At 41.5% G+C, this 27,351-nt stretch overlaps 5 protein-coding genes across 6 annotated transcripts; 2 read left to right on the top strand and 3 right to left on the bottom strand.

The window, feature by feature from the left end:
• Positions 1–4,271: 4,271 nt before the first annotated feature.
• LOC122616755 lies at positions 4,272–6,355 on the bottom strand. Its single transcript, XM_043792308.1, has 2 exons — positions 5,538–6,355; positions 4,272–5,473 (listed from the first exon to the last, which is right to left on the bottom strand). Exon 1 carries the CDS (start codon positions 6,285–6,287, stop codon positions 5,544–5,546), a length of 744 nt encoding a protein of 247 aa, XP_043648243.1. The 5' UTR covers positions 6,288–6,355; the 3' UTR covers positions 4,272–5,473; positions 5,538–5,543.
• A 269-nt stretch (positions 6,356–6,624) lies between these two features.
• LOC122617050 (succinate--CoA ligase [GDP-forming] subunit beta, mitochondrial) lies at positions 6,625–8,518 on the bottom strand. The gene is made up of 4 exons (XM_043792709.1): positions 8,321–8,518; positions 8,100–8,229; positions 7,931–8,030; positions 6,625–7,686 (listed from the first exon to the last, which is right to left on the bottom strand). Exons 1-4 carry the CDS (start codon positions 8,369–8,371, stop codon positions 6,717–6,719), a joined length of 1,251 nt encoding a protein of 416 aa, XP_043648644.1. The 5' UTR covers positions 8,372–8,518; the 3' UTR covers positions 6,625–6,716.
• Positions 8,519–8,629: 111 nt separating this feature from the next.
• Positions 8,630–9,884, top strand: LOC122617228 (CAAX prenyl protease 2). Its single transcript, XM_043792983.1, has 2 exons — positions 8,630–9,101; positions 9,156–9,884. The coding sequence occupies exons 1-2, from the start codon at positions 8,696–8,698 to the stop codon at positions 9,656–9,658; spliced, it is 909 nt and encodes a 302-aa protein (XP_043648918.1). The 5' UTR covers positions 8,630–8,695; the 3' UTR covers positions 9,659–9,884.
• Positions 9,885–10,091: 207 nt separating this feature from the next.
• On the top strand, positions 10,092–11,589 carry LOC122617210 (bladder cancer-associated protein). Its single transcript, XM_043792956.1, has 2 exons — positions 10,092–10,232; positions 10,387–11,589. Exon 2 carries the CDS (start codon positions 10,479–10,481, stop codon positions 10,716–10,718), a length of 240 nt encoding a protein of 79 aa, XP_043648891.1. The 5' UTR covers positions 10,092–10,232; positions 10,387–10,478; the 3' UTR covers positions 10,719–11,589.
• A 154-nt stretch (positions 11,590–11,743) lies between these two features.
• Positions 11,744–22,337, bottom strand: LOC122616270 (putative mediator of RNA polymerase II transcription subunit 12). 2 transcript variants are annotated; one of them, XM_043791669.1, is made up of 7 exons: positions 22,140–22,337; positions 21,849–21,954; positions 19,908–19,934; positions 18,540–18,737; positions 13,944–14,188; positions 12,556–13,832; positions 11,744–12,427 (listed from the first exon to the last, which is right to left on the bottom strand). In XM_043791669.1, the coding sequence occupies exons 2-7, from the start codon at positions 21,942–21,944 to the stop codon at positions 12,405–12,407; spliced, it is 1,866 nt and encodes a 621-aa protein (XP_043647604.1). In that variant the 5' UTR covers positions 21,945–21,954; positions 22,140–22,337; the 3' UTR covers positions 11,744–12,404. The 2 variants fall into 2 exon arrangements, with proteins under 2 accessions (XP_043647604.1, XP_043647605.1); XM_043791670.1 differs by lacking the exon at positions 19,908–19,934 and having other exon boundaries at positions 22,140–22,336.
• Between the last annotated feature and the right edge of the window lie 5,014 nt (positions 22,338–27,351).

Genomic DNA, 27,351 nt, shown 5'->3' with positions numbered 1-27,351 from the left:
CAACCAAACAACTGAACTTTTACGATGGGCGGACCAGAAAACCACATTCTCTATATTTTTTTGTTGATTCTAATCAATGTTCGTTTGGTAGCTGGTTTTATTTGCAAAAATTCACTGATTCGATTTGGCCAAAATGTGTGTGTGCATAAATTAGAATTCTAAATTTGTAGTTTAGTTTCAAGAACTTGAACTCGTTTTAGCTGGCATGAAGTGTTAATCGAACTTTTCTTTCATATCCGAGACGAGTTTCTTATCTGAAAGTGTTATGAAATGTGTTTTGCATAAAGCTGATGCTATTACCTCCGCCATTGTGCTTCCCCAAAAACTGCCCATCTTCTCAAGCTTAGAATCATATCATGGTGGGCACTACTTCGTTGACGCAAATGCTGGGTGTCCGGATTGGTCACTTGGTGATTTTTGGTGCTGGCCATTTGAATGATAATATCTCTGGCCCACAGAATTATAGCCATCTAGATGATACTGGTTATGCTGTCATATAACATTCTATAATAACTAAGCATCGCTTTAAGCTTGAAGCCACCAAACTGTCTCAGACGCCCTGCCACGTTCGTCTATTTTAGGTAACTGTGTGAAGTTCAAGGAACCGTCTGACGCACGCCGCGTATACTTAATCTATAGAGGTGGTGTCCCATATGAGGCGAAACTTTAGAACTTTAGCTTCGCGGGTGGACTATAAGATGCTAATGTCTCATTTGGGGATGGCATTTCACCTGACAGGGGTAGAAAGAAACTACCCACACGTGACTAGTAAAATGTCAAAGAAATTTTTCAGAAATGTTAATCCGCTTAGAAATGCTTTCACTTTCAACAAAAGACAGCAGCAGCAAGGGAACGAAAAAATATAAGCGTGTTTGAAATTTCTTTGGAAAGACTTTTACCTTCACTTCGGCAAGAACTTTCATTGAAAATAAATGATGATAAATAGTGGCATATAAATCAACCTGAAACTGTGGGGTTTTTTTCAAGTCAAACATTTCATATAAAAATACAAGTTATTTCATTTTATCTTTCCGCTTTCGCTTCGCTTTAAAGAACCTCTTTTTATATAATCCAGACAATCAGATTCATTCAACTCTATAAAGAAATGTTCCACCTTCTTGATTGCATATTCATGATGCAAACTTGCTTTTTTTGCACATATCTTATGAAACTTTTATGAACATGCTAATCTCGTTTAGGATAACCAAAAACAGGAATTCAAATAAATTCCACATTAATTAGCCATGTCAGCAGAAGTCACAACCCACAGAAAAAAATCCAAAAAATCCTTTTTCCTAAGCATTAAAAATAGCAACATTTGAGATCATAGTATCAACAAGAGAGAACGCTATAGTCGAGTTCCCCGACTATCTGATACCCGTTACTCAGCTATTCGAAGTGCGAAGGAGTCTTCAGCACATACAGTTTTTGGCGGTTTTGTGGGCGTTAGAGTGGGCGTGGCAAAAAGTTTTTTGGCAAATCGATAGAAATTTACAAGACTAATACAAAAATGAAAAAAATATCAAAACATTTTTCAATAGTGTGGGCGTGGCAGCTTTGGGCGGTTTGTGGGCGTTAGAGAGGGCGTGGCAAAAAGTTTTTTGGCAAATCGTTAGAAATTTACAAGACTAATACAAAAATGAAAAAATATCGAAACATTTTTCAAAAGTGTGGACGTGGGAGTTTTAGGCGGTTTGTGGGCGTTAGAGTGGGCGTGGCAACATGAATCGACAAACTTGCGCTGCGTCTATGTCCCTGGAGTCTGTATGCTTAATCTCAACTTTCTAGCTTTTGTAGTTCCTGAGATCTCGACGTTCATACGGACAGACGGACAGACGGACAGACGGACGGACAGACGGACATGGCCAGATCGACTCGTCTACTGATCCTGATCAAGAATATATATACTTTATATGGTCGGAAACACTTCCTTCTGCCTGTTACATACTTTTCAACGAATCTAGTATACCCTTTTACTCTACGAGTAACGGGTATAAAAAGGGAGAGCTCGTAAAATTGATTAATTCCATTCGGCTGGACAAGTTAATCCAGCAGAAGCTGTTCTAAATGCTTCAGACCAATTTGTGTAAAGTGCCATCAAGTTGTTCTATTTCGATAATAAAACAAAAGCGACAAGTCCATAAAGTTTTAATGAGCCCAGACCAAACCCGACCTTCACGTCTCAATCAATATTTATTGATGACCAGCAGCCGCACTTACCAACTTCAAAAATAAAGTGTGGTTTTGAGGAAAGTTTGCGTGTGGCAAATAGTAATCAATCTAATGGCTTTGCCTATTGATTATAAACAGTTTATTTTTGAGACCTTTGCGTAATCGCAGACCCCAACTCTCAGTTTCAATTTTAAGTTTTCTAATCTTCCCGCAAAAAATGAAAACGAAATACCGCCAATAACTTTTAATTTCAATGTTTATAAGCGTTCATTGACGCTCGAATTGATTGAAAATATTATGCAAAATGATTCTTTGTGGCCAAAGCGATGGCAATTAATCTCTGGCCAGCGCCTAAGAACAGGTATGTTGCCTTTGTTAATGAAGTCTCGTCTCGGACGCGAAACTAACTTCAGATTCTGGTTCTTCATATCGTGTTCTACTGTACGCTGTGATGGCAGCATTTTATGCAAATGAAAAATCTTGAAACCTCTTAAAACCAATTAAGCATCAATTTATTCTCCTTTAGTTAAATTCCTAGTTTTTCAATAAAATGTATTAAATTAATATATTAGTTTTAAGTTATCCGCGTATAGGAGAATTCATGTATAAATTAGGTAAGACATATACTTTGGCCACAGTTCATATAATTAGTGCTTTTTGTCCACGCTAATTTCCCATGAACATTTATAATTACCCTGTCTCTGAAATCACTTGCAATCAGCTAACTGCTCCCAAAGGGGATTTCGAAGCTGTCCGTCAATCAAACTCAAAGTGCGAGGCAGAAGAGCCGTGATCAAGAAATCCGTGCGGCAAAAACTCGACAATTTTCACACAGTCAGTTGGTTTAAGCCGCTGTATTTCAAAGTTCTTAATCCGTTCCGTGTAACGAGTGGAGTAAGCCGATTTGTTTGCCAATCTAACGGAAAGTGAGGTCACCAAAAAGTGAATGCGGAGGCTTCCCACTCTCGATGTGGTGGCCATAATAAAATGCGTAAATAAATTTGCGTTTAGCACATATTTCAGTGCAGTTTCCTCGACCAAGGCTACTTCAAGCGAGTCAGTCATGAGGCATCCGAGCATCCGGTTTGAATTGACTTGGTTTTTTCGCTAATCAGATCTGTAGCGAGTGTGCTGCGCGCTAATCCATCCATCAATCCGAACTATCTTCGGCCAGATTTCACGCTTCAGCAAGTCCTCACAATCGCTTAAAAGATACATTTTTCTTTCTGTCTCTTCCCTGAAATGTCATTGCCAAGTCGGGTTTTAAAATCGTGGGTGGGGTTTTTTCAGATCGATATTTCATACCACCTGCCTTGCTAATTATGCCTTTATAAGCCACACAAATTAATATATTTCAATTTGTTATGGTTACCATTTAAAAGACTTTTTAAGTGCTTGACTCGAGTCGGAAATTGTTGACAAAATGATCTAATAGTTGCGTGGTTTTTGGAACGTTTGAATGACCGTAAGCTTCGCAGATTATAACTTTTATTCCATGCACCATTAATCAAGTGTTTCGAAAATCTTGAGGTATTTGAAAGTAGCCTTGACAAAGATAAATTAATTCATCGCTTCATTGATATTTAATCTTAAATACTGACTTATTTTGCATTATTCTAAAAACCTATTTAGTTTTTAAATTATTGACTATTTAAAACGTTTTTAAATGGGATTAAAAGTCACGACGAAATATGATGAACAATTACCATTTTTACACTTTATAAAGTCCAATGATATGCGTTGCATATTTTCTATAAAGATACCCTTATTTCATCAATCATTAACAAATAGTCCGACACAAAAAGGCAGCTTCGAAATCGCTGAGTTGACACATGGTGCAGCCCACAATCCGTTGGCATATCAGTTGTTACTGCTGTAAACTGATGCATATCCGACTCGTTGCCACAATGGCAACAAAAGCTGACAACAAAAAGTTTGTTCGGTTTTCCCAAAATGCAAACGCCATGGGAAAACTAAGTCGAATGCACCAAACTGACTGGCGAGGAGATTCATTGTTTCGGATCTCAGTTTGGACCCCAGCTGCCTTGAACCCGCTCTAAAGATGCATTCAGCTGTTGTATACAATAAAAACTTTATTATTCTTCGCTTTAGCTAAAAGTCGTTTGTACATAAAAATGTTACACATATTATTGTATATGGGGTAAAAGACGGATGTATTGCTTTAATACATTGGTAAATTCTCAGTTTAGAACATGCTACAAATACAAAGACAAATAAAATAAAAGTGCAATGGACGGACTATTAATACAGACCTTATTATTACCTTTAAAAGAAGGTAACTTGTGCGGAATATTCGAGTTCAAAAGGGAATGTTTTGTTTTGGTGTCTTAAATCTAATGCACGGAATTCGCTTACCTTTTCTCTGGGTCACTTAATTAAGGCACTAGCTTAGCTGAAGTTTATGCAATTCAATGATCTCTATGGTTAGTCGCAGGTCAGTCGTTCAGGTATGTTTATAACAATAATTTGTTTTCAGGCACTACGAACTACACCATAATAGTTCTATATAATTAAGGCACGAGTGTAATATTTCGATGCTAGTTCCGACTAGCCTGCGACTTTTTCTAAAAAAAAAACAAAAAGGTACAATTGCGGAGGGGGATGCTGTTTGTGTCTGGGCGTTAATTGAGCGAAAATTGATATGTAAATACTGTAGAATACTCTACATGAACATGAGTCATCTGTTTGAGCATCTTCGCTTGATACTATCTGTGCTTGGTTCTGGTTTTCGTTCGGAAAAACATTCAGTCTTCTCTTGGAACTGATCTGGACGATTGGATGGATGATAATAAGTACCAAAATCTGAAAGCTTGTGACTCGGTGCGGTAGACAATTGCATAAACTTTTTAAATTAAATACTACGAATACAGTCGAACTTCTCTGAACTAAAATAAATTAGTTTATGGATGTTAGTGAAAATCGATGAATATATGGCGATAATTATTTTATCCAAAATAACTTTCGTTCGTTAAAATTTGTAAAACAAAACGCTTTAAACTAATGTTTCCGACATAAATACTTTAACAATTGCCTATGCACATGGATACCATTGAATTTCAATTCTTTAAGTATTTTGGAAATGTTAAAAAACCGAACATAAAACAAGAATAAAAACGTGCATTTCCAGAAAATGTAAGTTAGAATGTTTTGCCTTAGAGAAGTTCGACTGTAAGTTTTAGGGTGAGAATTCTTTGTGGGGACGGAATGTTTTTTTTTTTTGTTTTGTTTTTCTCTTGGCTTGCTTGTGTTTTCCTTGGTGCAAGTGTGCCAGCTGCAGCGACTAAAAGAGACAATGCAAGAAGGTTAAGCGACTGACCCTGACCTGGATATAGTCAAGTACTCACCGGCAACTATCCGCGCACCAGCTCAAACCGCGTCTGCGATTCCTTGAACTGAATTCTCTTTTTGTGTTGCACGTGGGCTTCACTGAGGAACAAAGTAGCCGCTACCAGGGTGAACACAGTACCCACACATGCGAGGATGAAGGACCAGCCAAACCAATTGTTCGCATGCTCCGGCATCCAGCCATTCCGGTTGCCAAAGCAGGCGAATACGATCACTGCAATGGCTGCACTTACTCCAGCCCCGAGAAGCACATATCCAACTGATTTAATGAGCGTTATGAAGTGCTTTTGATCCGGACCAGCACACAGGATGAAGACCAGTACTCCGATGGCAGACAGCAACATCCCGATGAAGGCCAAGGTGTAGAAGAACTGTGTGGCTATCATGAAGGCGGGCAGCAGGAATCCACGGATCTCATCGTAGCCCGTGGTAAATGGGTCATACACCCATCGACAGCCCACGAAGAATCTACGCAGGCTGTCGTCGTTTACGTCTGGCAGCGACCGAAAGCAGTGCACCCACAATCCCAGGCGATCCAACTTTGCGCCCGTGATGCGGTAATCACTGACCAACCAACTGGGCGTTGCAAATGCAATCACGATGAATGCAAAGGCGAACACGAAGACGCCAACGCCACAACTTCCGGATAGTGTGCGCCTCTTCATGTTGACCGTGTGGATGTTTTGGGTGTGGCTGGTGGGCAGGTGCTCCTGGGAATCCTCGCGTGCGAAGTGGGATGGTTTTTGCATCCTTTGAATAGGAAATTCAATTGGAATTTCGCTGGTTTCCTGGGGAAATGTTTGTTTGGTTTGCTGTTTGGGTGTGGACTGCAGTGTGACCGCCCTGATAACAATGTAAAATACCATGGGGCCACAAAATAAATACCAAACCCTGCGGTTTTAATAAATACCAAAACAGTACTAAAAAATAATTTAAATATTTAATTTTTTTAAATTAAGAAATTAATGTATTTTAAAATTTCTTCATTTTTGCTAGATGTTTAAGGAATTTCTAAAATCTAACTTCTTTCTTTATAAAAAATAAATATAGTTCTTTTTTAGATTATAACATATTTTGGTTATATTGTCGATAAAAACTTATATTTAAAAGGCCCAACCGTTGTAAATGCTAATGTGCGTCGTATTATCCTGGAAGACATTCTCTCCTTAATCGTTCCCCTAATTAAGGGCAGCCACAGCCTTGTGGGCGGCATCATCCAAGTCACTGGCAGTCTGAATGGGCAGGCCGGAATTCTTCAGGATCTCGCGAGCCTGATTCACATTGGTGCCCTCCAATCGCACGACCAACGGAACATTTAGTTGCAGCTTCTTGGAAGCAGCCACAATGCCATTGGCAATGGTGGCACAATTGACAATGCCGCCGAAGACATTGACAAGGATTCCCTTGACTTTCGGGTCAGCAGTAAGGATCTCGAAGGCTTTGGCCACCTGATCTTCCTTGACGCCTCCGCCGACATCGAGGAAGTTGGCGGGCTCCCCTCCATTCAGCTTGATAATGTCCATGGTGGCCATAGCCAAGCCAGCACCATTTACCAAGCAACCAATGTTTCCATCCATAGCGACGTAGTTCAAATTGTACTTAGCCGCCTCCACTTCACGGGGATCGGACTCCTCCTCGGTGACGTCCATGGAGAAAATATCCTTCTGACGGAACTGGGCATTGTCGTCAAAGTTGAGCTTGGCATCAACGGAGATGACTTCTCCTTTATCCGTCTCCGCCAGCGGGTTGATTTCAATCTGTACGGCATCCACAGATTTAAAGAGAGTATAGAGTTTTTGAATTTCCTCAGCACAACGCTTCACAGAGTCTCCCTTGAACTCCAAGAACTTTGCCACCTCCAAGAGCGTTGACTCCGGAATGGGCTTGCCAATATCGAGCGGGACAGTCTTAATTTTCTCAGGGGTTTCCTCCGCCACTGCCTCGATATCCATTCCTCCCGCAGGCGAAGCAATCAGCACGGGTCCATTGTGCTCGCGGTCCAGCAAGATGCAGAGATATGTCTCACGGGTAATGTTGATACTACGTGCCACCATGACCTTGTTGACCAGAATTCCCGATTTGGGCGTTTGTTTCGTTATCAGTCGGTTTCCAATCATCTGTTGGGTGAGCGAGAGCACCTCGCTCTTGCTGCCGAAATTATAAATAATTATTAGTATAAGCTGGTCTTATCACTTGTATTTCTGAGGTCCACTCTGGCTTTCACTTTTATCATTTTGACTGTTATCAAACATATTTTAATTTTAACGATGGCCCTAGCCAATATGGGCAAAAAGATAAGATTAATCGTACATACAAATGAATTTGTTGAATTTGTCTCTAATATTAATTTTAAGATAAAACGTGAAGCCGGAGTAAACCTAATCTATATTACTTAGAGGTGATATGGACGCCGCCCTTAAATCCGTTATCGAAAGTTCCCTTGCCACGCCCACCGGCTAGAATCTGCGCCTTCACTACGTATTCCGGACACTCTGAAACACACCATTTAACATCAATTAGGCCAGGGATTACATAAACACCGGCATGGTTCCTCCACTTACCAAAAGTCTTGACGACCTCGGCATCAGCCTTGGAGTTATCCAAGACCTTGAATTGCTGGATGGCCACTCCATACTTCTGGAGGAGATCCTTGCTCTGGAATTCCAGGAGATTCAGGTTTCGCACTGGTACCTATCATTAAAAGATAAACAAAGCCATGACAAAGGTCACATCAACTTCTCTTATTTCGAAGAGTTGGGTACAAATGTATGTGCGGGGAAACCTTATGAACGATGTGACGGGCTGTGGTAACTGCTTTCAGTAGGAACGACATCTTGGCTATTCTGCGCTGCTAACTGAATACCTTGGCTAACTTGGTATATATTTATTTTTATAACTTTATCGGCAAATTTAGTTTAAAAACACAACCGAAAATCGCCGCCGTTCCACGATGCTTATCACCACACAATGTGACCAAGAGGTGCGAGTACTTCCCACGATAATCACAATATACTCAAATATACCAAATTTCACTACCATCTGGAACTGGTTCATACGAATTCATGGTCTCACTTCTGCAATCAGCTGAAAATCAGCTGCGATTGTGTACTTTTTTTCGGCTTATGGTCACCGAAGAATGACGAATAACACAAATTGAATGAAAAATTTAAGTGAGACGGACGCCGAAGTCACCATGAACGAAAATGTAGTGCACGAATCATTGCCCCAAATCCCGGTAGTCACCTCGGTGACCTGTTGCTTCGTGCTGGCTGTTCTGTACGTGGGAAGCCTCTACATTTGGAGCACTAAACACAACCGGGATCACCCAACCACGATCAAGAGAAGATTCGCCAGTGTGTCCATGGTGATGCTGGCAGCCCCGTTCTTTGTCTACTTCTTCTCATCGCCGGAGCTCCTCAGTCGGGAACCATTTCCCACGCTGCTAGGTTTCCGCTTGAAGGGATTGTGGCAAGCCGTTGTGATACCATACAGCCTGACGGTGCTGCTCTTCCTGGGACCCATCTTTGTCAACATGCAGAACGAGTCCATACGCTCCTACTTCGGTACTGATTAAAGCACGTATGCCTGACAATCTCACTGCATGATTTATATTCCAGATCTTGACTACTGGAAAGGATCCTTTGGCAGCATCATCTGGGTGCGCAACCATGTGATGGCGCCACTGAGCGAGGAGTTTGTGTTCCGCGCCTGCATGATGCCCCTGATCCTGCAGAGCTTTTCGCCCCTGGTCGCTGTTTTTATAACGCCGCTCTTCTTTGGAGTGGCCCACTTGCATCACATAGCCGAGCGCCTAAGCTTGGGAGTGGAGTTGAGCACTGCCCTATTGATTGGATTGTTCCAGTTCATCTACACGACGCTGTTTGGATTCTATTCCGCATTTCTATTTGCCCGTACCGGTCACGTTGTGGCTCCGATCTTGGTGCACGCGTTTTGCAACCACATGGGTCTGCCGGATCTGCAGGATCTGTGGCAGCAGGATCTCTGGCGACGAGTGGTGGCCATTGTTCTTTACTTAGCTGGTTTTATTGGATGGATTTTCCTGGTACCGCTGGCCACTGCTCCTTCGATATATGATAATACCCTGTACTGGAATGTATAATTAAATTGCTTTGCTTGTATCAATCGCTGCCATATGTCGGTTTATACATGTGTACATAAATATTCTTGCATGTATTATGTTTAAGTGTAAAATGCATATCGATGCGAAGTAATTGCGTGCACAAAAAAAGACTTCCGATAAAAAAGAAAGATACAGATAATGTATAGTACATAATAGAGAGTAAAATGTAATGTTTTGTTGTTCAAGAAAATTATCTGAAATCTGAGCTGTATTTTGCATTTTGTTTTTATTACATTTACTTTTGCTTACATTTATTAATTAAACAATTTATTAAAATTGATTGGCGTTTTTCGAATATGAGAATATAAGATGAATTTAAATATTGGCGGCTCTTAGTGGTTCCATTGATTCCACGGAACTAGCAGTTCCAGTGCACCGGAATCGGACAGCTGGTCACACTGCCACGCAGACCCACATTAGTATATCGATAGGGCCCGATAGGCCCAGACAAGTAAATTTCGGTAAATATGTGATGATTTTAAAAGACTCACAACAAACGAGCACCTAAACGACCCGAAAACCGAGAGGTCAGCGCCAGAAGGCCCAATTAGAGGTAATCCCGGAGAGCGCCGACCGTGCCAGACCTGGGACAACAGATCCGTGGCCTGGTGACGTTGGTGGTCTTTGCCCAGGACTACGATTGATAGTAATTATAGAACAATTAAGACTAACCTCGACCCCCTGGGGTTTCCTTGCGACTCTTGCAGGCCGCGCGGAAGACCACGTCAACGCACACGCAAATAGTACCCAGATCCCACATAGAAACAACAACGCACCCACCCACCCAACCGCACACAGAATGTATTGCCTACAATGCCTGCTGCCCGTACTGCTGATACCGAAACCCACGAATCCGGCCCTAATGGAAACCCACGTGATGTTTATAGTCCTCTACCTGGTCGGATTCTTCCTGGAGCGAAAGCCCTGTACCATCTGCAGCCTCGTATTCCTCACCGCCGTATCTCTGATATGCTATAGTGGCGTCGGGAACTGCATCTTTTGGGGCAACTGCGAGGGCCATCAATGTGAAAATGGGTAGAGGGTCATTATCGCACCGCTTATCGGTCACTCCCTCAAAAAAAAAAAACCCCTGTAGTCATAGTCAACGAAGATAAAGTGCTAATAATAACTACCTTTTTACGGAATTACGTTCGCGTTGTTACAGCTTTACATCCTAGAAGATCGGAGAAAGTCAGAAGAGCAGGCGGAGTTAAGGGATTAAGGACAGCTTGACTAAATCGGTGAAATCAAGTGATCAGTGATACAAGTGATGAGTGAGTCCGACCAGGAACAAAGATTGTGTGTCTAGTAGGCCCATTGCATTATTTCCAGCTCCGTATATGTTTCCTTCATAATTCTTTTGGTTATGAAATGTAATTGTATTCAAGCGTGTTTTGATTTTTAAGGCTTAGACGAATTTAGTTTTAACGAAGAGAGCGCTACGAAAACGTATTGTACATCACCCCACCCAAAAGCCCAACCCTTAAAATCAAAAATACCCCTATCTACCCCACTTGTCAATGCAACTTACGATTAGTCATATATGTTATATATATATTAATACATTATACAAAACGTAATTGTAAAGAAAATTAAGGCAAACCACAAATTCTCTGCGCATCCTTGCTGAGCCAACGGAAGCTGCTGACATCGGTTGTAATTACCCTGTCGTGTGCACGTGCAAACACTGTATATACAAGCATATAACTTACACTGATTGAAATATATATTATATACATAAACCGTAAACGAGAGACAAGCACAAATATGTAAAAACGAGAAGAATGCGGGCGCTTATAACTTATACAAATAATATTGTTCGATTTTTGCGAATTTGTATGATTTGAGCGGTATCCAAAAAGTGGAAAGTGTGGTAGATGTAATAAAAATAAAATTTAAATAATGGTAAACATCTGCACTTGCTTGTTGTTTAAATGTTTTTATAATTGCGGGGACTGTTACCAGAAATCTGTGATTTTGAAATAGATCCAGTTAAACCTTTTAAGCAGGACCTTTCGAAATATATATTCCTAGATCCCCCAGCCAAATAAAGAACACCTTTTATTTGATTTCCAATTATCCACAATTTTATTCGCTTCAAAATGTGAGTGTGTATATAGTATATATGTTCATATATAATGTACAAATTTCTCTTTGCTGTCGTTGGTTTTGGAATTTGATTATATCAAGATCAGATCAGCATCATCATCGTTCTTAATTTACTAACAACTACACAAGACAATTATTTTTAGTTCATTAAAAATACGATAATAATTTATGTACAAAATTTTCCATCGGATTTATTTGTGTGTATGTGAAAAACAAAACTGTAGACAATTCAAAAAATCTGAAAGAAAAATACTTGGAAAACTTTCACAATTTTCTTTTTCACAGGAGATTACTTTCTGTGTTGTTGTTGTTGTTTGGAATGTTATACACGCATTAATATAAAATATACAAAAATGATATATAGAGCATACGCTTTTAGAAGAAGGCCAAAATATGGTGGAAAGGCATGTTTAAAACTTGTTGATTAGTTTTGGTTTTTACTTTTTCTTTTAAGCTGCTTTAATTACAAAACAAATCGAGACGATTCGGTTACAATCTTATATTCTTCGGGTTTAGTTGGGTACATGATGACTCCTTCTCCTAGTTCCTCTCGGTCTACCCTCTCGTCGAGATTCGATTCGCACAGCAGCAATCACAGGCGTGGTCTTCTTGTTACTTAAACGGAACGAGGCTGGACGACTGGAAGTACAAAAAAAGTTTAGTTAAGAAATTGTTTTATAATCTCATTAATGAACATCATCTTTGGCTGTTAATAAAGTATAGCATAAGAGAACAGCTTATCCTGCAAAGTGCAGAGGTCTACTCACAGTGTGGTCGCTGGGACTCTTCGGGGGCAGCAGCTCCTCCCTCCATGGCCTGCATCATGGGCACCGGGATGCGGACGGGCTGGGCCAGACTGCGTCCGTAAACCATGCGGCCGAAGGGCAGCTGCTGGGGCTGGTCGGGCATGGGCGGGGTCATGGTGTCACGGGGCTGCTCAGGCAGGGGCTGGAGGATCAAGCGCTGGATGCGCATCTGGGGCACCTGCTGCTGCTCCTGTCGGTCCTGGCTGACTTCCTGGTGCTGCTCCTCCTGCTGGTGCTGTTCGGGCTGGGCGGTCTGCTGCTGCTGCTGCTGGGGCACCGTGGTCTGGGCCTCGGTGGTGGCCTGCTCGGCGGAGCTGGAGACGTCTTCATCACTGGTCTCACTGGACTCCGCACCCTCCTCGGCGGCGAGGCGACGCAGCTCGTCGGTGATGCGATCCTCGGCCATGCGCTGGATGTTCCTCAGATCGTCGGCGGTGATGCCAACACGCTGCAGAGCCATTCCGAAGGGCATGGGCTGGATCTGAATCTGGGGCATCTCACGCTGCTCCTGGCGCTGCTGCATCTCATGACGCTGCTGCATCTCCTGCTGCTGCTGCATCTCCTGACGCTGCTGCATCTCATGGCGCTGCTGCATTTCCTGGCGTTGCTGCATCTCCTGGCGCTGCTGCATCTCCTGACGCTGCTGCTGGGCGGGAATCTGGACGGGCACATCATCGGCCACATGGATCTCACGGAAGGGGATCTGCTGCATGTGAATGCGCACGGTCTGCACCTTGGGCATTTGCATCTCCTCGGAGGACTCCATGCGAGGAGCCTGCATCACCTGTGGTGGCATGGGAGGACGCATGGGCAGGTGCTGGAACGGCGGGGGCAGCTGGCGGATGATGAAGGGTCCCTGCTGTTGCTGCTGGGGCAATTGCTGTTGCATCTGCATGGCTGGCGGCATCATTCTCTGTGGCATATGGGTCAGCGGCATCTGGTCGGGAATGCGTCCGAAAGGAATGGGCACTCGCTGGAAGGGAATGAACATGGGCCTCAGCGGCTCGGCATCCTCATCGGAATCCTCCTCCTCCTGCTCCCGCTGGCGCTTGGCCTCCTTCTCCTCCTTGTCCTTGTCGTCGCCGCCGTCGCAGAAGATCGAGATGCGCTCGCCGGTGATGCGGGCCTTCTTGGGATCCGTGGTCAGGTTGACTCCGAAGGGCAGGGCCACCGTCTTCGAGGGCGAGTCGACAATCTCCTCGGCGTGCTTGCGCTCCACCACACAGTTCATGCGAGATCTATTAGGAAACCGAGAAGTTTAATAGGCACATAGAATTTGGCATTACAAATAAATGGTATTTATTGAGTCCAAAGTTAAATTGTATTTTAAATTCAATAATGTAGCTTACTTCTTGTTGTTGCGCAGAATGGCGGCAGCCAGGTCACTCAAGTCCAGCTCGAGTGGCATCTTGCCGGGGAACTTCTGCAGCTCATCGGTCTCATCGCTGTCGGAGTAGGAGTTGTCCTTGTCGGAGTGCTCCTCGGCGTCCTGGGTGGCATCGGTCTTGCGACTTTCCGGCTCCAGGCTCTGCAGTTCGGAGTCATCGGCAGATCCAGCAGCTCCTCCCAGCAGGGGCTCAGCACGGGGAAGTTCCTGAAATATATTATAATATTTCATAAAATATTGGAGTTAGTTTAATGAAATCCACAAGATCTTAGTTTTTAAAAATCCATAATTGTTGATATATTACATATTAAATATTTATCTTTGCTTGCGTCATTTTCCCAAGTAAACATATATTACCGACCCCCAATTTTCAGTCTTAGATCAAGTTGCGTGATTTCGTTTCCCCCAATTTTCCAGCGTTTTGTCGTAAAATTGACAAAGTTATTTTCTTTGGGCCCTCAACTGAAACTGAGTGTCTGGCTTAAGGTTGGTTTTCGTTATTTTCTTGACTAGTTTTTGTTTGCCGAGCTACTTGCCAGCTCTTCGTGCTGGCAACAATGAGGGGCAGAGACCCGGTGGCAGTCATCGCAGTCAATTGCCCGGCGGAGATGTGACCCCAACCTACATACGAGCGAAACCAAAAGTAAAATGCCATCGGAGTAAGCTCGTTGTAGCCGCGGCTCGAGAAGTCTAAGCGAAACAGCGAAACAGCCACGAAATTACATAATCATACAATCACACAGCCAAACAATCACACAGCCAAACAAATGGCTATATCTGCGTTTTGTACCCGAGTGGATCGTGGCTAAGCAGAATTCATGCCCGGCCACAATGGCCACAATGGCCAGAGAAGTAAACAAACGAAAAATAAATTTAAATTATATGAGTCTCATTAATGGCCAGCCACGAATGAGGGGGAGTTGGGCGGATTCCAAGCGGGATGGAGGTGATGTGGATAATGTTATATATATCCGGTTTGGATGGATGGCTTATTTTGCAGGTCACCGTGTACTTGACAAAAGAGGTTGACATTGAACTGAGACGAGTTCTCTTCGGATTTCCTCTAGTTGGCTGAGATACATATTTAGTTTTAAAGATGCTCTAAACATTATTTAATCAGGAAGTCTGCCCTTCACTTTTAAGAGCTGAAACGGATAATGGAAGGCCAGGAAAAGAGATTTTTTTACTTTATGTAGCTACTAATATACAAAAAAAAAGTATTTCTACACCATAAAAACTTTCCTGTTAAATTTAACCAAATTTCCTTTTCTCAGAAAAGCCGCAGATCGTCAACAAAAACCAGTCCGTATGCAAAATGGACCAAAAACTGAGTCAATCTTGAGTCATATGCTCCCAGGCCAGGTGACACACAATCTGTGAATTTCACTTTAAAATCATATGTGTAAGAGAGGAAAACAGCCTTAAAAAAACTGAAATCGAAACCAAGCCCAACCAGTTCAGCAAACAAGTTCGCTTGATTTGATTGTTTATTTTTCGCATTCGTAGTTGAATTTCAAGGCCAGTCGCGTCTGGAGATAAGATCTATTAGAATACAAAGAGAACATTTGTCCGCCCCTAATTTGTTTATTGTGCGGGACATGTGGGGAATCGACTCGAGTCGCATTAAGATGACAATTAAATGATTACAAATTGAATGCTCTCTGTGCAATTAAAATGACTGACAGCCCTCCAAAGACGGACGGTAGGCATTTAATTTGCAAAACTTTTATTTATAGCCCCGTGTGAGTGACGTGCGTCAGTCGCCGGCTGCAATTGTAATTCTAGAGGCGGCTCATGGCAATTTCTTTAGGGAAATCATCCATAAAAAAAAATCCATTTGCTTAGCCAGCATAATAAGTTTTTCTTCTCGCCGTCGTCGTCGTTTGTCCAAGTGCCAAACGATTTTGCACAACAGCAGATAAATTACATTTACCTATATGCTGGCTGCCAGTCTGCCTGTATGTCGGTACATTACATAATCGTCAGGCCAAAAAGCATTTGCTTTGTCCCCAAAAAAACACACACACACACACAACAACAGCACAAACAAAGTGCGAGAGGCAAACAGAGAAAAACGAAAGACTCAAGCGCGCAACTCGCCTTAAATGGCAAACAGTCAACGGCAATGGCCAAAACCACAATGGAACCATGGAACCCCGGTCTTTGGTCTTCGGTCCTCGGTCTTTGGTCTCTCGGTCTGCTGATGGCTTTTAGCTGGATGCTTGGGATGTTTGCCCGAAAGGTTGTTCGGTTGCTTATTTTTTGGATTTCGGTCGGTACCAAGCGGCGCCAGCCGGCAAAAGAAATCCACCAAAAAATTTTAAAAACAACAGCAAAACACCGAAATGACAGCAAAATTGCATTATGGAGCGGCTGTTGCAAGCGATGGCCACGTGAGAAGATCTTCATCAGCAGGCGATATCAACATTGGTGTATGAAATCGCATTTGTGAGGTGGAGGATTTATTAGCTTTATTTGGATTCTGGGAAATAACCATTAAGAGGGTGAGGCTTTTAAGCTGCAAGTGCATTGACATCATTTCGAGCTCTTAAGGAGCCAAAGTGATGCTTAAGAAAACCCAAATCTTTTTAATGGAAAGATTCACCTGAAAATAAGTCTTCTCATCCCTTAGTAACTAAGCTAAAGTCCGAAGTAACTAAGCTGAACACTACTATTGCTGTTTAGTTACTGTGTCGTAATGATGGCATTTGTTATTAAGCTAAGGGCTAATATTGAATAATCTTTGTGTATCGAAGTCGTTAGCCTTGAGTATCTAATTAAATAAAATAGTATTCGATTTTAAGTTACAGAGTATTGAAAACAATGGTTCATTACAATGACCGTTATTGGCAGCTTTCACTCTTATCCATTAACTCGCCGCACAATCAAAATAATTGGGACCATATGCTCCAGTAATGAGGCTTTATAAAAAGGTGTAGTTTTTAGAGGGTTTGCCTTGTTTTTGGGGTGATCACATAACAATTGCATTCATTTCAACCGGGGAAGTTGCATTGGGAAAAAATCACTTTCACGATTTTCCGACCATCCCCAGTGGCAGCTGCTCTTTCAGCTGATGATCTCTGGCATTTTGGATGCCCCAGCAGCAGCAGCATCAACAGCAGCAACAGCAACAACAGCAGCAGCAACAACAGCAGCAGCAACAATTGCTGCGCCCACGCCCGCTTCAGTGGATTTTTGTTGTAGCTCTATGTATGTGGCTTGCAACATGTTTTGTTACTACCGAATGCTGCTTTCACTTCGTCTGGCATTTGATTCGCAATTGTTTGCTCTCTGGTTATTATGTCGCAAGCTGCGAGCTCCAAAGGCGAACTCCACCATTTTGGTGTCCACTTAAGCGTCAAATTATGGGAATTTCGCTTGATTGAATTTATCGTTGCATTCGCTGATTCGTTTGTTCGCTCATTCGCTCACTCGTTTACATAAGCCATCTGCACATCGGGTTGAATAACCTGATCAGAGCATTATAAGCTATAAGCTACTACCTCTAATATGGTGAATAATTTGTTTTATTTTGCACTTTCCATAGCGGATAATTGGTTATTGATGACACGAATGCAAATGATTGGACCGCCAGTCATTAACTTTGAATTACGCTCCCTGTCCAGTCATCCAATCATCAATCAGCTATTTTATATCCACTGTCTTAAAGTTGTGTCTATAAAGTTGTTACTCTTTTTTTATAACAGCCATTTGGTTTTGGTTACATGCGTGAAATTTCTCAAGGAAGCACACAATTGAGCATTTTTTTTGCTATTATGCACATGTGAATATGCGAAATTGCTTTAGAGGTGCTTATTCAATCACTTTTGATTGAATTGGCAGTTATGTGGCAATATTTTTGTATAAGCAAATGACTAGGAAACGTTTGATTTTACTGCAAATCGATATTTCCCAATAATTGTCCAAGTGATTTACAGAGAAAAGTAATTTACTCTCCACTCAGACATGTCCAGTTTGTAATTCGTATATAATTATATGAAAATATTCAGGCTGATTTATTTCACTAAAAATTCATTTCATTTCAGTTTCCATTTGGCTTCGAATGAAATTTCTAACTAATGAGAAGCTCTGGTTACGATTTTAGCTAATATATGTACCTAACATGTGTATTGCTCATATCACAGTTCGTGTATACACACACCCCATACAGTGGCTGTCGAAAGTCTGCGGTCCCAGGGAACTAATAGCGCGTGCAGTCAACAGCATTTTGAGGGAAATTACAGCAGGTCCACACGAAGGGGGAACACTTTTCGGCTACCACACAGATTATAGCAACATTTTCCGGTAATTATATTTAATTTTGCTTAATATTCGAACTTTTTTTCGGCAGTTGGGAGTTGGCAGTTGACTCCAATCCGTGGCGTGTGCAGTGGAACGATGCGAGCCATTATTAGCCAACTGTATAATTTTTTAAATTCAGAGCCCGAGCACGATACTAATCTGCCATAGCAACGGACCATTGAAGCACAACGGATTGTACAGATTGGCATATCAGGTTGAATACATACTCGTACATAGCATAATGCTTTCGACTCACCTTGCCCACCTGCTGCAGAGTTTCGAGCATTAGCTCCTTTTCCAGCACCGAATCGAGGGCCTGGACCTGATCGCAGGAGGCCTTGGCCTGCAGATAGGAGGAGGCCAGGATGAAGGATCCCAGGATGAAGGCTGACACGATGATGGTGAAGGCGGTGATCTTGGCAATTTTCACCGAATTCGCCTGGCGCTTGTAGGCCTAGAAAAGTACAGAAAATCACATTAGCTTTGGGTTTTCGTCAATGAACATAAATATTTAGTTTCTTTTTGTATGCAGTTTAATATTTCTACGTGCTCATTTGCCTATGACCTCTCTGTGTGTCGGTTGGTTTTTTTTTGGGGGTCAGGTAAAAGCGACGACCTTACTCCACAAAATACAACTTGGCATGGTCAAGCGCGTTCTCCCCTTCAAAACGTTGAAGTTGTACAGAATTTCAAAGAAGTGCTGGGTGCATAATGATCTACGATTTGTGAGTGCTTGTAACGTATTTACAAAAAAACGTGAAAGGGTTACTTCAGTTGAGACTGTTTTAGGATGGGGCATGCAATTTCATGAATGTTTTATTATCAATGGGTTTTAAGTGCTGCGATACAAAAGTAGGAAAGTTTCCAGGTGACAGAGGTGGCTCGAGATTAATCATTAAAAAGCTGAACAGTCAGCTGAAAGATGAAGCCCAAGGTAATGAACAATAAGTGATTGTTAAAGGCATTTAAGATTTTGGCAAGTGCTTTAATCGACTAAACTACGCCTTAGATCATCGCAAATATTTGCCACGCCAGCAGAGTGAAGCCGTGACTAATATGCGCAGTAAATGCTTTCCGCGTAAGGTGCAAAAATTTACAAGTGGATGCAAAAAGCCGCAGCATTGGGAATGCCCACAAAAATGTTAGGCTAGCTAAACGAATTCCGCGTTTGGTTGCCTTTTTGCCTTTGGTTGCGCAACAGGAAACCCTCCGCAAAATTGAGGAAGTGGCAAGCCCAAGAGAAAACTGAAGACGAAGCGTCTTAAGTGTGGGTGCAGTCAGGTGAGGCCGCTTTTTCTGCCTTTTCTCGGTTATATCTATATCTTTTTTTCGAAATGTGCAATGCTTTTTGTTAACACCTTTACGTGCGTGGCTGGCGTGGCCCCAAAATGCAGTTGCGAAAGTGAATTGTGAGTGAGCTCTGCGATCGAAATGAGTGAGTGATCATCATCATCAACACCAGGCAAAGTGAAGTGGAAGTGAATGGATCGCCTGGCACTCTACTTTACTCTACTCTACACTACACTACTCTACTCTACTTGATGAGGTTTTAATTTTTTTGCTTATTGTGTTTTTACTTTTTTTGTGAAGATTTTTGTGCAGACAAAAGACTTGAGCGACAAACCTGATGATTAAAGTTAAAAAATCCCATCTGTGGTTGGTTTTGAGTGTTGGTTTTTTGTGTGGTGGCGAGTGCGGGGGAATAGAGAAAATTTCATATTGTCAATCACGGTTTCGGGAATGGTTTGGGTTTCGGTTTTTTGCATTCACATTTTTCAGCCAAACACGAAAGAAAAACGATTTTTGTGGTTTCGAGTTTGTTTCGAGTGTCGTGCACACACACAGTACATAAAAACAAGAAAAGACAAAAAGTTAATGAGATTGTACTGCATCTGTGTGGGGTCGCTTAATAATACTTGAGGTGAAAACCTAACGCATATGGCTTAAAGGTAAACACTGCACAAAAGGGAAAGCTTTTGGCCAAGGGTCGATTGTGAAGGCTAAGACAGGGCTATTGACGTATTAAGTAACTCATTGATTGATGGACTCAGTTATTGGAAAGGTCATACTATTGACTCTTTAAATTATATCAAGTCACTGATAGTAATCGTAGTTAGGTTTATTGTCAAGTAGTATAACATCAAAGGTAATTCTAGTTGATTTTTATATTCAGCATTTATTAATGATAATTACTTGTACAGACTTCAACAGCATTGAGTACTATCCCTAATGGTTTTCGTAATGGCTTGGTTTTACAGTCATTAAGCGTTTAAAAATTCAACAAAAACTGGTAATTATTAAAATAAATCATTTTCATTTTCCATAAACAGTGTATCTGATGAAAAACCTCTTTTAGGTGTTTTATATTTTCACTAAATGTTATATACCCTATAAATCAAATGAGTGTACCTCAGCCAATCAGGTTTGCCGCTCTTTTGCATTGGGTCAGTGGAAGTGGGCACTGAAATTGAGCCTGTTAGATAACTTTTTGCTTTCACTGTACCGCTGGCAAGGCGATAATAATGGGAGGGGAAACCCTCGCGTGAATGGAACCGAACAAATCATTTATGGCTGATGCGGATGCTGACTGTTGAATGCCAAATGCAAAATGTACGGTGCAATTTATGCAAATTTGTATTTTAATTCAACCGTGTGGGTTGAACCACCACTGCGCCCTGGGATCTAATAGATTTATATACGTATGCATATAAATATGGTGTACGGTATGGTATGGTATGGTTGGGAAAACAAGTTGAACAAGTCAAAGTACTCGGCGCTGGTGGCGCAGTCTATATAGATATGGTATTTGCTTAGGCTTTGCGTTATTAGCGTGTCGTGACTGTGGCATTAGAGCTCTTCGAGATTCGGAACGGGCGGATTTCTATTTGTCCAACCATATCGGATACACAGATCCATTCACACCTTGCCGAGAAAGAAATATGCAGGTAGGTAGGTACATATGTATATCCGTATATCTTGTATCTTGCAGATACGAACGATACTATGGCCTATTTGAGGGAAATGTCAAGTCGCAGACAATTGTCGAAACCGATCACGTTGCATGCGATTCCCTCTCGGCTGTCAGACAATAATAATCATTTTTGAAATTGCACATTAATGGCGGGGCATTTGCAAATTGCTTATGCATGCAGTGCAGACTGATCTGGTGAAAATGCAGCTCACGTTTGCAGCTACTTGCAGAAAAAGTCCGCATTGCGCATACGCTCTGTGGTCCGTCCGCCAGCGGATGCAATAAGTCAAAGGGTGACCCTGGCATTTTCTAACCCACTTGGCGGCCGGCCAATCAGCGCTCAACGGGTCAGTTGAACTGAAATGTTTAGTTTTGGGCTGACTAAAAATGTTGATCACTTTCATAATGTCATTTAAATTACCATTAACAAACAACTACACACTGAGCAGAAATACCGATCGGCTAATCTAATTTTTCTTCTCATTTATTTTCTCGGTGCAAAACCATAATCATCGCCATTCGTGGTAATTAGTTTCGCCACTGGTCACACCCAAAGAGATCGAGCCTTGCAACTCGAGGCTTCACTGTACTCACCGGTGGCGGTTCGCTGGCGGTGCTGTAGACCTCGCTAGCCGCATAGTCGGGCTTCATTTGCACGGTAGCCATCGAGACGGTATCCTTCTCGGTCATCTATATAGCACTACAAAATATGGGGAACAATCGGTTAACTCTCGGCAACTCGAAGTTCTGGCATGTAAAATCCAAGCAAGGATAACAGTTCGTATTGATAGTTGGAAGGCACAGTTTTCTACACTTTCTTTTAGTCACTTTTCACTTGCTTTAGTTTTATATCGCAGAGTCATGCATTTAGTATCCTGCACTTACGTAGAGGATTTTCCAAAAATTCGACAAAAAGTAAGAGGAGTTTTCGTTGTACGATTTATTTTTCAGCGGTCTCGGTTGGTTTGAAAAAGTTGCCTGACCAACTTTTCAGCAGGGGGACTTTGGGCCTCTGGAAACTTTGGATTACTACGTCTTTGTTGTACGACTGCCACTCGCCGTCTGAAGCCACAAACGCGTTTCGTTTCAGATTTGTCTACCAGATTTAAAACTTTTTTCACTCGGCGACTGCGACTGCGACGGTGACGGTGACTGCGGCAGAGCGGTCACTCACACACTGCCACACTCACACACACACACAGGTAGACTGTAGCAGACAGAGACAGCTGCACGATCAACACGAAGCTGGAAAAAACGAACGAAAAACAAAAGTTAAACTAAAAAACACAACAAAAAAGATCAACAATAACACACTGAAGCGGCTCAAGCTGGCTGGCTCACTCATACACTGACAGCTTATCCGTGAGGGCACAGTGATCACTCACGCATTCAAAACCAAAAATATTCAAGTTATTGTTTACTAGATCAGAAAAACATAACAAAGAGTTTGCTCTCAAAATCGTATATATTATAGGAAGCTGTATATATTTAAATAAATAACATGACTCATTCATTCAATGCTGTCCATATTTGAATGAGTACGAATTCCATTTAATCGAGTGCAGACTGTACGCATTCAAGCCTAGCTTAGATTTAGAAAAAGCTCTCGGCCGCTGTGGACCCTGCAATTGAGCTACACACGTGATTGTGCGTTGACGCTGAGCAATTAGCCGAATGCGAAATGCGAATTAAATTGAATTTATAAATAAAATCATATTAAATGATATAATAGATTGTGTACACACACAGCTATTTATAGGGTCTTTTGTTGGCTGAGCTCTGTTTTACCGAATCGATTCGCCACGCATTCCATCAATTAGAAGCAGCTAATGCGGTTCAGAAGCAGAACCATGTAGGTGAATGCTAGGCTAAATGCGAAGCCAGCGATATGCCCCACTCATATGTAGGGTATACATATGTAGTGTGGAGTGTGGAAAAAGCTCTCGCGACACACTAAAAATTAAAGGTACTCGCACAACTCCGCCAACAACAGCACATACATACATACATAAATTAACAACCAGAGCAGACCTCGTATAACTTGCTCCCCGACTTAAAAGTGGTTGGCTGCAGCTCAGTTGTTGTTGCACCACTTCGAGTTGCTTACGAAAAAACAAAACATTAGGTTTCTGTAGTATTTCTGTATTTTTTATTTTTTTTTGTAATTTTTCCATTGTGATTGTAGCTGGCCAAAGCGTTGCAATTGCCCCAACACAGATGCAGAATGCCAGGGTATTTACTGTCGACTACACACTCATCTGGATTGTCCGAACAGCTGCGCCGCCTGCTGTTTGCTTAGATTGTCCATTACTTTAAACAATTCTGGGAATTGCTTTTAATATAAATAATAATAAGCTTGATAAGACTCACTTCGGTGCTGACTTTTGAACCAGTGTTCTAAGTCGAATATTGCTTATACGACATGTTGGCTAGAAACCAGTTTTCTTCTCTTCTTTCGCATCTTTCGGGTTTTCGTATCTTTTGATTTTGTTTTGATTTTTCCCTCCGCCACGGACTTGTATCATGCTAGATGCTCGTTTATTATCTATTTTCGGTGACCCAACATTGGACCCGCCTCAGGTATTATGTAAGCGGAAGATCTGTTTTTCGACTCTCTTCGTTAATTGCATAATTCCCAGGGTTTATGAATAAAATGTCACAAGCCAACGAACCAACGGGCAACCTACGAAATAAAAGCCCCACTTCAAGTTGGTCAAACTCAAGTGATTAGTCAATAAAACGAAGTGGCTTTCTATGATTATGTTTATGCAACACGAAAGTGGAGATGGGCCACAGTATCCCTCTAATTGCGATCATCCCACCGCTAATCCCATGCTTTTTATTTACCTTTTCTTTCTCAGGTTGCTGCCACATTATTAATTACTGTAATATTTGGTTTAGGGTCCCCTAATTTGCATGGCACAATGAACAACCGAACTCATTTCTCATTGCATCACAGATTGTGCGAACCAATTGCAAATGTGGTTGATGCTTGGGTTTCATTTTTTCAGATACTTTTACAGCAGCTGGTTGAGAAGCTTGAATAACTTGCATTCTTATCAGCTGGAAATTCCCAAGCATGTGCTTCCAATTCCTGAAATCTATAATATTCTTCAAAGTTCGAGCTAGTAACAATAAAAAAAGAGATTCATTTCTTAATGATTGCAGTTCCTATTAATAAGAAGTGTAATATAAGTTATCGTTCGAGCTCAACGATATACACGTCGTACTGGTTCAATTATAATTAGAGAAAAGGGTTTTCCCTTTCTCGCTAATATGAGATTATTTGCAGAGCATCACACTTACACATTTTACTTTTAATATGAATATATTATATTTAATTATCGCTTAGAGTCAAAGCACCAATGCTAAAGCACATTCTTAGACTAGAAAAAGCAACTACAATAAGATAAGCACCAACTTTTGCATTTATAATTAATGGTAATAGCTACAAATGTATTAGCGAAAATAGATTCCCGCCAAAATAAACAAAATCAAAAAAGTGTAAATATATATATATGTGTAGACTTTGATCAAGGGATCAGGCTTTGAAGTTTTACGATCGGGGTATTTCCCCAGCCATAAACATCGAAACTAAATCTGAGCCAAATGGGAAAATGGGAGAGAAAGATGCGCTTAGCTTAGCTCCACTCGCAAATTGGCAGCCGGCTTCGGATTTGGCTCCGTCTCCGGCTGGAACAACTGCGACTTTATTCGCGGAGATCACGGGGAACGGAGATGCCGGGTGCTACGAGGTACCAGCGGCGAACTGGCACCGTCTTAGGCCTGGGAATTGTGTAAAGTGAATACGGCATAAAAACAAAACAGAAACTGCAAAGCAACAAAAAAATAAAAACAAACAAAAAAATACACACTTAAAACACAAAACTAAAAACGAGAAAAATGAATGAAAAAAGCAAATTCAATGCAGGTATCGGACGGATACATGCGAGTATCTCAGAAATACAATACGCCAGTGCCTAATAACTGGATACAAGTTGATGTTTGAGTGTCTATGTGCAAAATAAAATCAAAACAAATCTCGAAAAGCTCATAAATAATAGCCACACAAAAATGAACAACGCCAGCGACAACAACAAAAGTTTTTCAGTCGTTAGCGCAGCTCGCCATTTTGACTTGGCTAAAATTAGCTAATAACGATAAAAAATTGTAAACAGAAAACCAAAATAAACCAAAAAACTAACGAGCTTATGAAAAGCAAGGCAAATAAATCTTCATGGGGACTTTGATGGTCTTCAATGTATAGAAAATACTTCTGCAACAATCATAACTTTTGCACAATAAATACTTCCATTTAACTCTAATTCCGAGGTTGCATGTCATATAAGCATGATTTTCTCATCCAAAGCTTCAAAAACTTTTACTTATGTATTATCCCCATTTTTCAAGAAGGTTCCACAATCAAATTATACCCTTGCAGATGCCACTTCATTTGCTTACAACCTTTCCCCACCCAATTAGGGATCACAATTTCCTAGACCCGCAGCAAATGGTTTCATCGCATTTGATGCGAGTTGGTCACGGGAGAGTGAACGAAGCAGTAATTACGATTGGATTTCAAACTGCTTCAACGATTGCCGAGGGGATTTTATTTAATTTTTCATACGTGTACTTCCACATCTGTATATGTGGCTGCCGGAGAAACTGCGTTCTAAGAATCGAGCATCTTGCCCCGCTTTTTTGTGCCGCCTATACTGGAACGAACGTGCGACCTGTGATTAGCACCTCATCGCTAGAAGCCAAGCTCATACGGAGCTACTACCTGTCCAAAGAGAACTGGCCCGCAACCCCTTCATCGCCAATTCATCCCTCTGGAGATGCGCATGTGATGAAAGCATGCCCAAATAAATTAAGCCAATTTGGGCAGGAACAATAGAAGTTTTTTGTATGCCTAGCAGTCCGTAAATTGACAGAGATCTTCATTTGTGTGGTTCGTGTTTTACCTCTCGGTTCCTCTAAATCTGCCAATTAGCGACGCCAACAGGTGTGTGTGTGTATTTACAAATATTTATAATTAACACGAACATAAACGGATGTGGTTAGGGAATTTGGTAAGCCCTTACAGAGGATACCACCTATTTGGACCATTCATATCATACAATTTTATTTAGTATATAGATTCAATATCTGCTTAATGGTAAGTATATATAATAATGGTTATTATATTAACTAATTGTGGGAATCGTTGCTTTAAAAAGTATTCCTAAGGATACTTAAGCTCCAAATCTTAAATGAGGAATATTGACTGACATCCTTGCCCAGAAACTTTTGTTATAATGATACCTCTGATTGAAGGATATATTTAATTTCAATTTGTTTATTAGACTACATCCCACATCGGATATAGATTTCTATGCCTCATATATCATATTTGATTTACATCGTACTCCACTGCAATTATCACATTTTTCGAATGCGGGCCTATAAGTTTTCTAGTTCAGCAGCGAATGTCAATGACTCGTCATTGCTGTAAGCTTTTTGGATTGGAACTGCCGCTGGTCTGAGCGGAGCGTTTACCGCTCTCATTTGTCAACGCCGGCAAACAGCCGCCACGCAAGTACAACTAAGTACACACAAAAGTGCCGCCCTCAATGCCCACGGAGCGTTGCGCTTTTAACGCTTCTCAGGTATTAATTGCCGGCCAGATCGCGAAAATAAGTACGCTCGCATGGGGAAAAAATTAGCTACATTTGTAGTCGCACATATTTGGCTTAATGCGGCATTTAAAAATGTTTATTTAAGTTAGTTATGGCAGAGGAGGAAGCTATGCAGCTCGTGGGTGCTGGTTGCTTATAGTGATTTAGGAAAGTGATTTAAGAAAGTTTATGAAATGAGATTAAACATACTAGGTTTAAAAGTAAGAAAACTGGGTTGCTTAACTTAGAGGGATTGCGTGTTAAGTTGAAAATATTATGTGCGTTGGGCTTACCGGTAATTGTACAGATATTTTCAATTCAAACAATTTGTCATAGAACGTATGCCTAAGCTGCTTTGATCCTAAAGGCTTTTCCCCACATATTCGCAATATCATGTTCCTTCTGTTCCCAAGGACAAAGCACCCTCCATCCCAAAGGTG

This window comes from Drosophila teissieri, chromosome 3L, assembly GCF_016746235.2.
Source record: "Drosophila teissieri strain GT53w chromosome 3L, Prin_Dtei_1.1, whole genome shotgun sequence".
In the NCBI taxonomy this organism is placed as follows: domain Eukaryota; kingdom Metazoa; phylum Arthropoda; class Insecta; order Diptera; family Drosophilidae; genus Drosophila; species Drosophila teissieri.
This window is presented reverse-complemented; position numbering and strand designations above follow the sequence as displayed.